This window comes from Nomascus leucogenys, chromosome 3 (genome assembly GCF_006542625.1).
Source record: "Nomascus leucogenys isolate Asia chromosome 3, Asia_NLE_v1, whole genome shotgun sequence".
In the NCBI taxonomy this organism is placed as follows: domain Eukaryota; kingdom Metazoa; phylum Chordata; class Mammalia; order Primates; family Hylobatidae; genus Nomascus; species Nomascus leucogenys.
In genome coordinates, this window is record NC_044383.1 from 146,902,178 (window position 1) to 146,919,685 (window position 17,508).

The 17,508-nt window shown below is 49.7% G+C and overlaps 1 protein-coding gene across 3 annotated transcripts in view; it reads right to left on the minus strand.

Moving 5' to 3' along the window:
- The window catches only part of AGPAT4 (1-acylglycerol-3-phosphate O-acyltransferase 4), a 198,686-nt gene that overhangs the window by 28,564 nt on the left and 152,614 nt on the right, over positions 1 to 17,508 (minus strand). For all 3 annotated transcript variants that reach the window (XM_030809940.1, XM_030809941.1, XM_030809942.1), the window contains 2 exons: positions 12,652 to 12,821; positions 552 to 713 (listed from right to left, as the gene is read on the minus strand). In XM_030809940.1, coding sequence (XP_030665800.1) covers positions 552 to 713; positions 12,652 to 12,821 — 332 coding nt within the window. The remainder of the gene's footprint in view (positions 1 to 551; positions 714 to 12,651; positions 12,822 to 17,508) is intronic.

The following is a 17,508-nucleotide window of genomic DNA, read 5'->3' on the forward strand; positions in this document are numbered from 1 at the left end:
TACGGCCACATGATCACACACGGCCCCATGGTCACATACAGCCCTGAGGTCACACACAGCCCTATGGTCACACACAGCCCCGGGGTCACACACAGCCCCGGGGTCACATATGGCCACACGATCACACACGGCCCCATGGTCACATACAGCCTTGAGGTCACACATAGTCCTGGGGTCACACACAGCCCCATGGTCATACACAGCCCCACAGTCATACGTGGCCCCACGGTCACACATGGCCCCACAGTCACATACAGCCCTGAGGTCACACATAGTCCTGGGGTCACACACAGCCCTGGGGTCACACACAGCCCCGGGGTCACACACGGCCCCATGGTCATACACAGCCCCACAGTCATACGTGGCCCCACGGTCACACACGGCCCCATGGTCACATACAGCCCTGAGGTTATACACAGCCCTATGGTCACACACAGCCCTGGAGTCACACACGACCCCACAGTCACGTGTCCTGTGGAAGTCACACGGGGGTCCCACGGTCACAGTCCTGCAGGAGCCTCTGGGACACAGCTCCTCTGGTGCCTACGTACAAAATACTTCTCGGGGTAGTCCCGGAGGTGCTGCAAACTGGTGGCAACCGTCTTGCGATCCTGCTCCCACTTGCGCGAACAGAAGACCATCTCGGTGAAGTACCACATCCAGCCGATAATTGGGACATAGGCCAGCTCTTTCTTGGCCAGGACCTTGGAGCCCTAAAACAGAAGAAGGAGCCCAGGTGCCCATGAAGGAGACGTCACAGCCACCTCCTGGGGCTGCTGGAGACTTTAGTAGAAAAAGAGGAGGGGACATTCACACCAGACGCCTCGGGACAGTCCCAGAACACATGTTGTTGAGGCCATGGACCCTGGTGCCCTCCCCACCTTTCAGCTAGAGGTCCAGGTTGTGCTCGCCCTGCCAGTGTGGGGGCAGGGGGCAGGGGCACCCTGGTTCTCAGTGCAGACGGCAGGAGTCAAGAAGGCAGCAGCGAGCAGTCACGGGTATTCAGGGTCCTGACGATTCTCCCACCACCATCCAAATGGTTTCTAGGTTATCACCGTCACGTACTCGCTAAGCCCACTGTACAGCTGTGTGACACTAATTTGTGCACCTCTTTTCTGCAGATCTCACTGAGTTTTGTAATATTACAAAATATAGTAATCCTTGATCGCTGAAAATGTCAAATGCTAGAAAATGTAGCATTCTTAGGCATGAGGTTAACATCCTTCTCGAACAGTTGTTGGCCAAAGATTCATTTGAATCGGATTTTTCCGAGACAGCTCGACCCACTCTGCTGAGCTCTGCAGAGGCAAATGGGCGTCTCCGCTCAGAGTAGGCTGCGGAGCCCAGTGGGATCTCCAGGTACAGCTGGTCCAAGCTGGGAGTAAAACCCAGACCAGGAGATATGCTCGGTGCCCTCCACACCCGCTGCCAGCACGTCCTTGAGGCTGAGATGGGGCAGAGGCACCTGCCAGAGACCTTCTTGAGGCTGACACGGGTGCACGAGCTAGGCCCCAAAAGGTCCCCTCTGGGGACTCTCAGGGCAGTCCTGGGTCCCCAGGGCTCAGTGTGGCCCTCCCCAGCCAGGCGTCCACTACATCAGTCCCCCTACAGTGAGGAAGACCGGGGCTTCAGTGGGGTGGATGGGGCAGCGGAGACACAAAAACTGCTTTTTATCTGATGGATGTTTATCTTTTCACCTTAATTTTGGAACTGGCCAAGATGCTCCTTGATCAATGGGTCGATGCCTAAGCCGGGGATGTGAGCCGTCGGGGCAGCCCTAAACCTAGGATGGCCAGTGTGGACAGCTCCGGCTTCAACACAGCCCTCTCTCCTCTCCTCCCCATTACACCCATGCCTCTCCGCAGCTCCAGCTCGGCACAGGGTCTTAGTAAGCCGTGTCCCCCAACCTACTCGCAGGACAGAAAAAGGTCTAAACAGCCAATTGCTACCCTACTTTAAAAAAACAAGAAACTTCTTCCCTGACATGGGGTAGAAAAGGCAGGTACCTTCTATGTTTAGCATCTCCATTTTCTGATGGACTTTGTTTTTCACACAAATCCAACATGAAATTCTCTCCAAGAAAACTCAGCCATGAAATCGGAGGCGCTATCCCCAGGGGACTCCAGGAACATCCCCGTGGGTGGGTGAACCCACTGGTGTGGGTGTGAGGGCTTACCGTGTGCTGTGCCCACGATATTTTTTAAAATTATATTTACCTGAACTCATTCCAAACATGCAGTAATATGAAGGAGCTATAAATGATGATTGGTTCTGCAGCCAGGAGGGGGCCACAGACTAAAGCAGCAGCTGTTGGCCCTGGGAAGGTGACAAGTCCCATGCAGCCAATCATGGCTTCTGCCGGGGAAAAGCACTCTCAGGGATATTTCCCGTTCACAATTCTATCCTGCAAGATCCCAGTGGGTCCTAGTGGTTGGCCTCTGATGACCTGCTGCTAAATGGAAACGACAACTTTGACAGTGATGCGGGTATCTAGACCTGTAGATGGTCACCTGGGATGGGAGTCTCTATTTCCATCCCTCTTAGATCACCAAAAATGTTTAGATGTCCCACGGTAGACACGTCACGTGGGTTATGGTGTGCACCAGATCTTGTACAACACTAGAGAGGAGTCAGCAAGCTGCTGCCCTCGGGACAAGCCTGCTCCTCCGCCTGCTTTTGTAAGTGACATCCTGTGGCCACACAGCCTCTTGCCCATGTGCCTATTGTCTGCAGCTGCCTTCACGCTACACACAGGTGTGTTTTTTGACAGACACGCTGTGGTCCACAAAACCTAAAATATTCATTCTCTGGCCCATTCCAGATGACATTTGTCAACCCCTGATTTAGAGCCACTAAAACTTGTTTTCTATGAGTAGGTAATGGCTAGGCAATTGTTTACTGTATAATACTAAATTTTTAAAAGATCTGGAACAAAGGTGAGTCTATAGCATGATTATGACTTTATGAAAAAAGTAAAGCAGAGAAAAATAACAGTAGTTGTTGCTGGGCTGTTGGGAACAGGCCCCCCAAAATCTGGCCATAAACTGGCCCCAAAACTGGCCATAAACAAAATCTCTGCAGCACTGTGACATGTTCATGATGGCCATGACACCCACGCTGGAAGGTTGTGGGTTTACCAGAATGAGGGCAAGGAACACCTGGCCCACCCAGGGCAGAAACCTGCTTAAAGGCATTCTTAAACCACAAACAACAGCATGAGCGATCTGTGCCTTAAGGACATGCTCCTGCTGCAGTTAACTAGCCCAACCTATTCCTTAAATTCACCCCATCCCTTCATTTCCCATAAGGGATACTTTTAGTTAACTTAATATCTATAGAAACAATGCTAATGACCGGCTTGCTGTTAATAAATACATGAGTAAATCTCTGTTTGAGGCTCTCAGCTCTGAAGGCTGTGAGACCCCTGATTTCCCACTTCACACCTCTGTATTTCTGTGTGTGTGTGTCTTTAATTCCTCTAGCACCGCTGGGTTAGGGTCTCCCCGACCAAGCTGGTCTCGGCACTGGGCAGTCATTTATAAGTGATTTTTATTTTGTTAGATTTTCCAGTTTTTTTATTATAAACATATGTCACAGTATCCCTGTAACAATGTCACTTTTAAGAAGGGGTTGACATCAGCATGCTTTCGCCATCTGCTTTGGGAACATAAGTGAGGCTCTGGGTCAGAAACAGTTTTGTTTTTTGTTTTGTTTTGTTTTGAGACAGAGTTTTGCTCTTGTCACACAGGCTGGAGTGCAATGGCACAATCTTGGCTCACTGCAACCTCCGCCTCCCAGATTCAAGTGATTCTCCTGTCTCAGCCTCCTGAGTAGCTGGGATTACAGGTGCCTGTCACCACACCTGGCTAATTTTAGTATTTTTTGTAAAGACAGGGTTTTACTATGTTGGCCAGGCTAGTCTCTAACTCCTGACCTCAGGTGATCTGCCTGCCTCAGCCTCCCAAAGTGCTGGGATAACAGGTGTTTTTGATGATCAAAAGGAACAGAAGAGACATAACTTTCTTTATACTGGCTTAATCCATCTTTCAGCCTTAAAATTTTGGATATTATCAATATATCTAGGTTTTGATGTTAATTATGTTTGGTAAGAAACCTGTTAAAATATTAAGGTAGAAGCTTTTACTTCTTCAAACTGAAGAAATGTCACTCAATTATCTTTCCCTGGCAGGGCTGCATGAAAAGCTCTGGAATGAGACAGTCCTGTTTCTAACCAGGCTCTACCATGACCCACCTGTGTGACTGTGCTCAAGACACCCGACCTTTCTGAGCTTCTGTTTCCCCTCTCTGTGATGAGGAAGACAACACATATTCCCTGGTGTCCCTGTAAAGATTGAATAATGTATGGAAACATCTACAAAAGCACAAAGTTGAGACTCGTAGCTATTATTTTCATCCCAGAGCAAGCAGTATCTGAACACCTCCTTATTCAACCCATTTTCTCTGCCATGCTTTAGTGTAATAGTAACAACAATAGATTACATTTATTTAAGCACAACTGAATAGTCACCATGCACAGAGTTGCCCAAGTTAACTCACTTATGACAAAGAGATTAGAAACTGCTATTAAGACATACTGACAGTTCCCCCGGCAAAAGGTTCAATACGCTATAACTATCAGGGCTTTCCCAGGCCACTCAGAGGCTTCCATGTGTGATGCCGACAGCTTTCAGAGAGAATGTACAAGAAAATATAACAATTTCATCAATTCTGGATTTATTTCACAGGTCAACCTGAAAGGATTTACTGATGAGTTAGATTTATTAACAGATCTGTCTAGATACAAGCAGATTTAGACAATCTAGAATTTTCATATGGAGTAACCCACTGTGGAGAAAGAGAGTGAAACAGAGAGTTGTCTTAGGGCAGGTGCTTGGGGCTAATCTAGTTGAGCGGCCCATCCGGAGGAACCCCACAGCTCAGGGAAGCAGCCAGCCCCATGACCTGGTCTGCATCCCTGGCAAGTGGGCCAGCCCTTGCGGAGACCCTGGACGTTGGGAACAGCTGATGCAGAGAGGGCCTGAGACCCAGTACTCTGACCCTGACCTTCAGAAGCTCCACAGCCTCTGGGGTGAAAAGGGATCGGAATGAGGCCATTCTAGGTAAGGTTTTCTCCAAAATGGCTACCCATCCAGGCTTCAGATGAAGATTCCAAACCCCGGTGGCTGCATGCAGCATGGCTGGGAGCAGCAGGGTGTCCTGCTCCTGCACCGCCTCCACCCCCACTAACACCAGCAAGGAACCCCTCAGCGGCTGAGGATCTATGGTCAGCTTTGTTTGCAAACGTCCAGTGATTCGCGAAGGTTTCCCAGTAGGGTTACCAGTTAGTCAAATGAGCCAAGGTCATTTATTTCTACTAAATATATAAAATGAGGTATGTGAAGTGGAACTTCGATAACAGGTGAGATGTTCCTTAACAATAAAGCAGGCTAAGCACCCTGCCTTCGAGTCCTTTGACTGTTTTCTTGACTACCAGCTGGAGCCACTGTAGCAAATGGTTCAGTTCCCTGGAGCCAAGACAAGCCATCCAGCCCTATCACTCCAGAGTCCTCACAAGCCCCCACGGCACAGCCTCCATTCTGATGTACGGTGCGTAAGCTCATCGGATTGGAATCTTCAACCCAAGGCTGCTCCGTCCCTGCAAAGGTATTGATTAAGAAGCCCCCTATGCCAGGCATTGTGCAGGTGCCCAGAACTCAATGCTGGTTATGATTACCTGTGGCCTTGAGGTGCCCAGGGTCTAGTGGGAAGGGAGAAGCAGAAAGCTTTCAGTTTCTGTGTTCCACTTCTGCCACTAAACTCTGCCGGTAAGTTGTTGTACAGACCCCTTCTGGCAAGAAAGGTGTGCGCGAGAGAGGATGCTATGGGCCTGGAATCTCTGAAATCTGTCCCTAGTTACAGCAAAATGCAGAAAAGACTGGAGCTCAAAATAATGAACCAGTTTGTGTGCACGCGTGCGTGTGTGTGTGTGTGTGTGTGTGTGTGTGTGTTCATCAAAAGGTGAAAGACTCCATTCTTTTTTTTTTTTGAGACAAAGTTTCACTCTTGTTGCCCAGGCTGGAGTACAATGGCACAATCTCAGCTCACTGCAATCTCTGCCTCCCAGGTTCAAGCGATTCTCCTGCCTCAGCCTCCTGAGTAGCTGGGATTACAGGTGCCTGCCACCATGCCTGGCTAATTTTTCTATTGTTAGTAGAGACGGGGTTTCACCATGTTGGCTAGTCTGTTCTCAAACTCCTGACCTTCAGGTCTCCCAAAGTGCTGGGATTACAGGTGTGAGCCAACATCCCTGGCTTTTTTTTTTTTTTTTTTTCTTTTTTTGAGATGGAGTCTTGCTCTGTTGCCCAGGCTGGAGTGCAGTGGTGCAATCTTGGCTCACTGCAACCTCCGCCTCCCGGGTTCAAGCGATTCTCCCACCTCAGCCTCTGGAGTAGCTGGGATTACAGGCACCAGCCACCACACCCAGCTAATTTTTTTTTTTTTTTTTTTTTGTATTTTTAGTAGAGACAAGGTTTCATCATGTTGGCCAGGCTGGTCTCAAATTCCTGACCTCAGGTGATCTACCCGACTCGGCCTCCCAAAGTGCTGGGATTATAGACTCCATTCTTGCCAAATGCGGTAGCACAAGTGTGCCTGGCCTTGCTCACACTGCATTCCTTTCTCTTGCTTTCTGCCTTCTCTGATGCTGAGAGGAAAATGGTGTAGACCTTACACTGCCAGAAAAATCTCAAGAGAGTCTCAAAACAAAATGTACGCTGTTCCACAATTAGTCACAGCTGCAGGGGAAATGCATAAAGCAAACATTAAATGAAAGCACTCTCTAAGAATTCACCTCAGACTGGAATTAGAGACTTATCCTCTATCCACGTGGGGCAGAGTACGCGGGGTTCTTGCACTCCTGACTGGCCTTCTCCAGTCAACCTCCCTCCGTTTACCAGGCCCCAAACTATTCTGGGTTTGACAGGCATGCAGATGTGCAGAGAGGAGAAGAGGACCACACAGGCTTGAAGCAGCAGGATACTGATCACTACTGGCTCTGCTTTGAGGGGTCATGGTCACGGCTGTCAGGACACAAAGATGGGAGAGGTGCTCCCTGCACAAAGCCCTTGTCCACCCTGCCTGGACACAGGTCCTCATGGCCCCTTCCCAGTTTCTCTTCTGAATGGGCAGCCCAGCCTTTGTGGGATGGCGTTAGCCCTGCAGATGGGAAGACAGAGCAGAGGCATTACAGGGGTAGGTGGGAAAACAGGACGTCCCCAGGGCAGAAAGTAATAGGAGCAACTGGCCTTGCCCAGCACCGTGTAGCTAATAGGCGCTTGCTAAACAGTTGCAGGAAGCACAGGCAGACAGGGCATCAGAGGGCCCTAAGCACAGAGCAGGTGGGAGTGAGAAAGGGGGACAGTTCATGGGATGATACCAAGTCAGTGTACAGCAGACAGCACAGGCTGTGACCGTTTGCTGAGGGCTGCACACAGAGGAGGAGGAAGCCCCAAGCTTTCAACAACCCTGGCTTTATGATCGGTGGGATCAGACTCTGGCTTGTTAAAGACACTGCCAGAGGATCCTGGTCAACAAAGAAGGAGACCCCAGTGTGTCCAACGTGGGACTAGACTTTTACAGATGAGCATGCGCTGCCACCTCCAGGATGGTAGTCGGTATGACCCCGTGGTGCAGCCATAGTCCTGTGAGCTGCCCACTTCTTGCCCTGGCCAGTGGTTCGCCTGCTACCTCGGTCGCCACCATTATCGGGTTCCTCATCCATGTGACTTCAGATCCTGGCACACCTGCCAAACCAGTGAATGGTAAGAGGCAGAGGGTGGCATCCCAGCCCACTCCTAGTGCAAGGTCCGTGCCTGCAGAGCTGAGGATGAACTCGCATGGTGGGGGCAGCACAGGGCATCTGCCATACGCTCAGGTGATGCCAGCAGTGAGCAGGGTGCAAGACCACCCTACAGAGCTGACAAAACCATGGCGGTGGGCACACCCGCCGAAAACACCCTTCTGTATCTGGAAACTTCTAACTTGTCTTCAGCCAAACAGCCCTTGACAAGTGCATGTGTATGAAGAAGCTGGGGTAAAGGCGGTGAAACAATGCTGTGTTGCATGAACACGGTCTCCTAGAGAAACCACACACAATCAACACTCGCCGGACACGTATTTTGAAGGTATATCAATTGCTATCGTTGTCATCATCGAAAATCCTTCTGTTTAAAGAGGCAGTACAGGGCTTTATGGGCGACCTCACGCAAAGGCACTCCGCCTAGAAGGGATAATGCCACTCTCCTCCTCTCACCTTTCTCTGTGCAAAGAAATGCAATGCTGTTATTTTTCATTTGTTTTATTTATTGATTTATGTTTGTAGAGACAGGGATCTCACTATGTTGCCCAGACTGGTCTCGAACTCCTGGCTTCAAGCCCTCCTCCCATCTTGGCCTTCCAAACCACTGGAATTACAGGCGTGAGCCACTGTTCCAGGCCCGAAATGCAACATTTCGATCTGTGTTCAGGCCCAGCTGCATTACATATTTACTAAGAGGGCAAGGGAAGGTCTCAGACCAAATGTCATGTCACCGTGGGGTGGGCAGCCGCCAAGGGGCCCTGTGATCCTGGCCCCCTGGCATCCACGCCCCTGTGCACCCCACCCCACATCCCTGGGGCATGGGCTATGCTTACTGATCCACTTCCAACAAACAGTATGGATAGAAGGGATGGGAGGTCTCTCCCAGGTCCCAGTTACAGAAGCTTCATGGCTCCTGCAGGCGCCCGCTCACTCTCTCTTGCATGGCTCACCCTCAGGGGTGCAGTTGCCATATTCCGGGAAATGCTGTGTCTTAAAACAAGCCTGTGTGGCGAGGGATGCAGGCCGGGCAGCAAACCCGTGAGCAAGCTTGGAGGCAGATCACACACAGGCCCCCCACCGAGAGACCCTGCCAGATCCCCCGCTCAGCTGCACCTGGATTCCTGACCACACAGGCGGGGGACCTTTACAGCACGCTTGTTGTTTTAAGCCGCTGTTTTGGGTCTCGTCACGCTGCCATGGATAACTAACCCACATGGCTTCTCTAAGGATCTGAAGACAAATATTCCAGTTGGCCCGGCAGATAAGTATTGATAATATAATAATAGCTACTGCTCATGGTGTGCTTGCCAGGGCCTGGCGCTGCCCAGACACTGAACGATCATGCTCTTATGTAACCAGCCGGGGCCTGCTAAGGGAAAAAGATAAGCAAATGGGGACGTGAAGCCTCAGGAACCTGACCTGCGCTTGCACACCACGGTTTGTTGGGCACCTTAGTGACTTGTGCCCCAGCTGACTGTGTGTCACTCTCATCTCCAGGGAGGAAGGGTTCAGCGTGTGACTCCAAGATCAACCAGAGCCTTCAGAGCCCTGGCACACGCCAGGAAGCGTCGGCTCCCAGGAGAACCAGAGCCTCTGGGGACAGGCACTGCAATGGGCAGTGGCCACATGGGATCTTGAGTACATTTAAAAGGTTGAAAGCCTCTTTGTTAAAAAGACAATTCCGTTACTTTCCCCAAAAAGACCAACTTTACATTTAAAAATGCCACCTTCACGAATTTCTGCAAATTTCATTGACTTCAATTTAAACTCATTCCTCTTGGGCTGTGATAGGTAAGGATGAAAAATGCCTGGTCAGGAACCTTCTTCTGTTCCTTTCCTCTTTAAAAAGCAAATTCCACAGACTCCAGAAGGATCTCAACATCATGTGTTAGTTAAGAAAAAACAGAGAGATGAATGAGGTTTTGTTTTTGTTTTTGTTTTTTTTCTGAAGGTCATTGAAGACAAAAGCTGCTGCTGAACAATGAACATACGGCAATGCTGTTCCTTACCCCTTCCAGGGTGGCAGAGCTGAGCACCAGGCATCTCACCCACCGTCATTTGTCCACCTGGGCCACAGCTCTCCAGTAGATGGCAAAGCTGTTCCCTGTGACATGGGGAGGGGTGACCCCTGGGAGGACACAGGCTGGCAGCTCCCATCCGCCCCAGCCAGCGCCTGCCATGTGCCTGCCCCACTCCGTCCTCTCCTGGCGCCTGCGCTCTCTGGCACCTTGCTTTGTGAGAATGTGCACAGCAATGGCACTGGCTGTTTCTGTGGCGTTTGGAGAAGAGAGGACTCAGGGCTTAAGGAAGCACTTTAGCAAGAATCCAGAAACCCCAAGGCCCCCACTGAGCAAGGCTCCCAAACTTCCAGTGAGAACAGAAGAGGCATCGTCCTGGCCCCAGGCTCCCAGACCTGCCTATTTCACCTGTAGGGGGAGTCTCCGTAGACTCTGATCCTAAGCACAGTCTCCACCGTCAGCAGCAGGGCGCAGACCCCCTGACACACAGAATTAGTTGTTTGGGTGTTCGTAGTAATGAGTGAGGTCCTATAAATACAGTATCACGGATGAAATCAAGGGTGGAGAGGTGCGGTCCCTATGCTGCAGGTGGGATAGGCGTGCTGTTGACTTGCTTTCCCGCCATCAGCGCTCCCGCCTTTATGCTCAGAGTTGTAAAGTGATCACGGATTCGGAAGCCTTTGGGAGTAAAACCCTAAATGCTGCTGAGATTAAATTCCCGCTCCATGAAAGTCTCTTCCCGTCTTGGGGCTATGTCCTCTCTCTGGGCCTGGGTCCCTCCCTGCACGTGTTGCGGGGCTCACCTTCTCCCTCATCTGTGCCTGTCCCCGTGCCTGCTAGTGCTGGGCATCTGGGTGCTTCTCCAGCATCTCCGTGCATGACCCTCTTCTGCCAGCTCCTGCAACTCCATCCCCAACCCCATGAAGGTGCAGGTGACTTGCACCCCTCGAATGAGGCCTTTGCACATCATCAGCCAGGAAGGTATTAGAAGCCTGGTCCTTACTGCAGCTGGTCTGGGTCATTTTAGGATGGTCAAGGTCCTGTTTCTGGAGCAGGCCTTGGGCCCCAGGGCCCCTGCTTTTGTGCCCCCAACATCTTCTAGGGGAAAGAGCAGAAGCTTTGAAAACAGACTTAGGAGCTATTGTCCTCGGGCAAATCACTCAGCCAGACTGAGGCTCTGGGGGTTTATTTATAAAATGTGGATAATAATATCTTAAGGATTAGAAACTACAGAAATAAGGTGAACAGAACACGGAGTGAGCTTGTGGGCATAACGCCACCAAGGGGCAAGCAGAGATTGGAAGGCACCCCCAAGTTCAACAGGCTTTCTGCTCTACCTCAGAGACTCCTGGTCCACGAATTATGAATGTTTGCACATTCTAAGCATGAACACTACCAGAAGGTACTTACAAAGCCTGGAAAATCACCAGCTGCCTCTAAACTACGGTTTGAATTCCAGGAGACTCTGGCACCTCAGAAAGCCTAGCTGTAAAGGTGGTAAGACAGGTGACTTGACAGTCAAGACGCACCGGCACCCCATACCCTTCCCTCTTGGGCAGAAGAAGAACCCTGCCATTCACCCCTGGTATCCATGACGGGGTTAGGACGATGACATTCTAAGGGGCGATCTCTCATCAGAGAGAATAAATCCACAAAGCTGTAACTCAGATCTCTGCCCAAGTTCTCCACATCAGAGAATGGTAGTTACTAGAATGTTTGCTCTTGTTCCTAGAAATATATTTGCACACACACACACACACGCGTACACACAAGAAGATATCAAGTTAGCACTGGGAGAATAGGAAAACAAAAGGAGAAAACAGTGGGCAGGAGGCTATTTTCATCTGTCTCCAGGAACCAGACCCACTGAACCTTCTAGTCCCCTGTGTCCTCCATGGCCTCATAGCCCCGTCTCCAATCTTCTGTATTCTAAACACCACAATTTTGTCTTCAGGGGTTACCAAAAAACAAGGTGATTTCAGCAGCCCCCTTATCTATTCTACAGGGCATTGTTCCCAGGTGCAAAACGTGATCTGCAAGTTCTGGTGCGAACTCTTAGGACCTTTCCTGGCCCCGGACCAATGTACGCTGTGATTCCTACTGGAATACCTGAGTACTGCAGATGACTTTGGTTCAGCTATGTGACACAGGCTCAACCGCTACACGCTGCAGTGTGTTAAAGATGACAAAAGTCAACTGAAGAGATCCAGTTCCAAAGGCATGCAAGCTATGTGCAGCAAGTCAAGCTAGTTGGAACAAAAACAGAATTTCAGAAAAATTCTGAATTTTGCAGTTCACTCTCTCACTTAGGGACTCAAAGTTCTTAAGCCTTCAACCATCAAAATGCAGAGGTGATGTCTGCCTGTTAGCCAAGGAGGCAGTAGAGCACGGAATTAAGAAATATGGATGGGAGTGAAATCCAAATCTAATTACAGCTGTGTGACTCTGAGCCGAATATTAAGCTCTATATAACTTAGTTTTTTAAAAATGGAGTGTGGCACATCATCTATTCATGTTGCTGTAAGGATTAAATAAATGAATCATCTGTAAAACGGCCGGCAAGTAGCAATTGCTGAGTACCTCTTATGATTGCCCATAAGAAGCTGTTAAGCCTGACTCCAAGCAAGAATAAAAAGCAGTTTATTAGGACCATTTCATCAAGTAGAAACTCTGTTGATTCTTCTGCGAGTTCCGAATGACCAGGAGCAAAAAGACAAGCGGTGGGGCTGAACCAGAGAAATGTGGGAAGCAGGGGTGAACGCACTTCTGACTTACCCCTAACAGCCCAAAGCGTTCGGACAGGCTCCAGCCACAGAGAAAGTCAATTTCAAACTTGTGGTTGAGAACCACGATGGCATTTTCCTTCCCATACTTGAGGTAGGCGCGCGGGTCCGTGAAGATGGTGCATTCCGTGCCCGACCACCACTCCAGCAACATCACCAGCTCTGGAACAAACCACAACAGACAGACGTTTACTACATGCAGCCTTGTCCTGGGAGCCCTGCTGAGAGCAGGGCTCTGCCCTCCCAGCTAGGGGAGAAAGCAACTTCTAGGGGCAAAGTTCTGGATCGTTGCAGCACAGACCTCGGTCCTTGAAAGGGTTCAGAAGCGGAAGGAAAAACGAGAAAGACTTCACAACATTCTCCAGGGAAGAAGAGGAGGATGCCTGGAGAAGGTAAATGACTTACATTCCTTGATTAAGTACCTTGGGGGAAAATACATCAGAAAGCCAGAATCCGTCAAGAATTCATGCCCTTGTGTTTACTGAGCTCTGTAAGGCAGTGTGAGATGAGGTATAGAATGCTTGATATCCTGGAAAATGACTAATTGGGATACTTACAAACTCCATCAAAGAATATTAAATACCCAACTTTCCTCTCCCATTTCTGACACTTGAGGGCAGGGGAAGAATGGAGAAGGGTAGATGCAGCGGCAAGAGCCCCAGCCCCTGCAGGGCAGGGGGAGTGAGAGTCAGCCCACGGCAGGTCTGAAGATAACTATTAAAATAGTCTCTGTAGGGGCTTGTGAAAAGAAAAAGATTCTTTTTTCAGGCAATGATGACCACTTGCAGTTGATTCTTCAGTGACGCCTCCCATCCAGGAAACCTATTCCCAATCTGGCAGGCTTAGGAAGAGGCTCTAGGGTAGAAACTGTCCAGAAAAACAGTGGAATGTGGGTGACGGACTTCCAAATAGACTCTTAAAGTTGACGGTGTTCAGTAGGGGGCGAGCGCCTGAGTGCTCTGTGAGGGTTGTGCCTCCTCCCCCTTTCTTTTGAGACGGGGTCTTGCTCTGTCACCCAGGCTAAGTGTAGTGGTGTGATCACGGCTCACTGCAGCCTCAACCTCCCAGGCTCAAATGATCCTCCTGCCTCAGCCTCCTGAGTAGCTGGGACTACAGGTGTGCACCACCAGGCCCAGCTAATTTTGTTGTATTTTTTGTAGAGACGCAGTTTTGCCATGCTTCCTACTGGCTAGACTCCTGGGTTCAAGCAATCCTCCCACCTTGGCCTCCTAAAGTGCTGGGATTACGGGCGTGAGCCACCGCGCTGGGCCATGTGCCCCCCACTTTTAATCACCAGTTAGTGAAGCGTACATGCAGCAGAGGACTCACTCCCTCCCCACCCCATCCCTACCCTATAGGCAGGTGGATTTGGCCTTGACTCCAGGAAGCCTAGTGTTGTAGCTCCAGTGGCTGTCCTTGGAAACTTTTCTCCTCCAGGCTGGAGGCTGGAGGCTCGATGTGGAGCACCAGAGCCCTCTAGAAGGCATCACCGTCTAGTTTTTACGCAGTGAGCGCTGTGGGACTTTGGACAAACTAACCTCCTGACACCACAGTGCCTTCATCTTCGGAATGGGGTTGCCCCGAAGGGTTTTGTGAGCATAAAGCACCTAACACATAGCATGTGCTCAGTGTACAGCACGTTGTAAGTTCCCAGCGAATTGAAGCTATCGGTCTCCTTAAAAACGAAGAAAACCACTCCCCTTCCTTCTCCAGAAACGAACAATAAAAAGTGTCTACCTATTTCTAGGAACTGAGAAAATACCAAGCTCCCAGTCAGTTGTCCCACTAGGCCATAGCAGTGGTGGAACCAGAAGCACAAGTCAAGGAATAGTGACGCGTCCTGGGAGTTGGTTGTGGGGGCAGGAGGCGGGGAGGGGGGCTCGGGTAACAACACCCAGCCTGACAGGCAGCCTGACAAAGGGACGGAGGGATAATCTGTTACCATGGGGTACAAAGATGCCTGTAGTGCTGGGCTGAGTTTTTCTAAGCGTGAGGATGGGAAGGATCAATCTATTCCATTACTGGCCAAGGAGCACAGATAAGCACCAAAGCACAACTCCACAGGGAGTCAGGGAGACAAAGCTGATGCTTCCGAGAGACTCACATTTCCTATGTGTCACAGGCCAAATGTCTCTCTGTGGGACTCCTTCCTGCCTAAGGCCACTCTCACTGCCCCCTACCCCATTCACATGTTCCCCAGCAACCCCCACAGCCCGATCACAGCTGTGACCACAGCATGAGGTTATCTCCCCTACTATAGAGCACGGGCGCCACGAGACAGCAACTGTACTGTTGGGTTCACCCGACCTTAGCCTCGACTCCAAGACTCAGCAAGAGCCTGGCACACGGATGCTTTCAACAAATGCTGCGTGATTACCTGACGCGTTCAAGCACTCTGCGAGGTACAGGAGGTGATTGAACATTAGATCAGATCCCGGCCTCCCTCCAGCTTACTGTCCAGGGAAAAGAAAGCTACACAACCACAAAACAACATGACAGGGAAAGGAGAAAGGCCTGCTAATAGGATGGCTGCTGAATATTGTCTTCATGCATTTGGGAGTCAGACACATCCAGGCTCCGATCCTGGTGGAGCCACTTACTAGCTGGAAGACTTCTGGCATGTTTCTCAATGTCTCCCTTCTCTGTAAAATTAGGGACAGGTAAATGCCCTTAGAGATGCTGTGGATATTAAATAAGAGCATGGACTCAAGGCACCTAGCATGACATGGGGCGTAGTAGGCAATCAATACATGGACAGCTTTTTAACTACTATTATATGCATGATAATTTTATCACACACAAAGGCTCTGTGACCACTGAAGGGGAGAGGAAGGGTGCGGAGGAGACAGAGGCAGATGGAGAGAAACCCAGAGAGAGAACATCACAGAGACTTCTGGGTTACCAGGGTAAGGAGTTGATTTATTATTTCATTCTAAAGGCAATATAAAAACCACTGGAGCATTTTCAAATAGACACACACCAACATCCAATTTGCATCTGAAAAAAAAATCACTCTGACTGAAACAGGAACAGACTGGAATCGGGAGGCCAGTTAGCTGGTGACTACATCAGCACAGCGAGAGGGGATGGTGCTGGGACCAGGTGGGGGAAGACCAAATTTCCCACTCACCTCAGTAGGCTGTTCACTAGACAACTAAACTCTGAACCTCACTGGATAAAAGAGCTTTATTTCCCTTTTTTCTTTTTTCCTTTCTTTTTTTTAAGATGGTGTGTCACTCTGTCATCCAGGCTGGAGTGCAGTGGCCCAATCATACATAGCTCACCGCAGCCTCAACCTCCTGGGCTCAAGCAATCCTTCCACCTTGGCCTCCCAAAGTGCTGGGATTACAGGCATGAGCCACCACGCCTAGCCCATTCTTTTAATCAAATGATTTCACTTCTTTTTTAATTCACAGAAACACATTTATACAGTCACACTGTAAAATGATTCAAACAACCCAGAAGTATGTACAAGAAAATATAAAATTCCTCTAAATAGCTTCAGGATGTGTTACGCTGGCCGGGACTACATTTCCCAAACTTCCCTTTCTTGGATATTTCTGGTTAGAGGGCACCACAAGAGACACTCTTGGGAGGTTTGGAAGGTGGAAAGGAAATACCACCATTTCGTAGGTCATGCATGTTTTTGCTGATCTGCTGATTCACGTCTTTAGCATGAAGCAGCGGCTAGGCCTACTACTGCTCCTCCTTCCCCTGGATCCCCCGCCAGCTTCTCTGAATCCCAGGCCAGGTGGTTGTATTTTGCTCTGTGACGAAGATCGCAGCTTCTGCAGGACATCCACACCACCCATGCCAGATGCAAAAGAACTGATGCAAGTTTTAGCCCATTCTCAGGGGCTCCAGCTTGTGCTCGGTGGTTCCAACATCTTGATCTCTCCCAGTTTATATCCATCGCCCCTTCCTGACCGCCTGCCCTGTGGACTGCAAGCTCCAGCATCACTTGCAGATACAACTTCCCTACAGAGACGCGAAACAAGCCCCCACAGCTGAATAAGGCCAATGAGATGATGGCCACATATCTCCCAGTGGTTTTGCTTCTCTTACTGAACCCTGACTGAGAGGCATTTCCTCTTTACTTCCCCAACCTCCCTCCCTTCTCCAAGGTTAACCATTATGAACAGTTTGGAAAATAGTCTTATAGTTTTTTCCCCTAGGCATTTATACACATGCACGTGCACACGTGCACACACATACATACACATACTCAAAAGCTTTGCCTTTAGTTGAATGGCTTACCAGCTGATGTTTTAGTTGGATGTTCTTATGTAAATATACTGCACACAACTTACAAATATCTCCATGAATTTAGGTTTCATTTCCTCTCCTGTGTGGTTGCTTTCAATGCTATCAGCCAGAGCCTTCTCTCTACAGCTGCACAGCCAGCTCCACCTGGCAGGCCCTTCTTGTGCTGAAGAGCCTTACAGAGCTGCTTCCATTTGAGGTGGGATGTCTGTCATTCAAATTAGATGCCTCTTTTTACCATCACGCATCAACTGCCAGGGCTTTCTAACTGCTCGGGGCTCAGGGCATGCAGCATTTCAAGCACGTTCAGCCTGTCCTTCCACTCTCACCATCAGTTCACAGTGGCTGCAGATCTTGGAATTGCTCCGCCTCATTCTCTTCCCACAAGATTCTGTCCCTGTACACTCACTCCATGGAAAGGGCAGTGTCACCTCCTTTCAAAGGACATATTATTTAGAACCTCCAATTTAACTTAGAAAGTTACCAATGGGCACCTGAGCAATCCTTCCTGACCAGAAGCTATCAGCAGGTGCTGCACAGCAGAGAGGACTGTGAGAAAGCAGGGCTTTCTGTTGTTTAGTTAAGG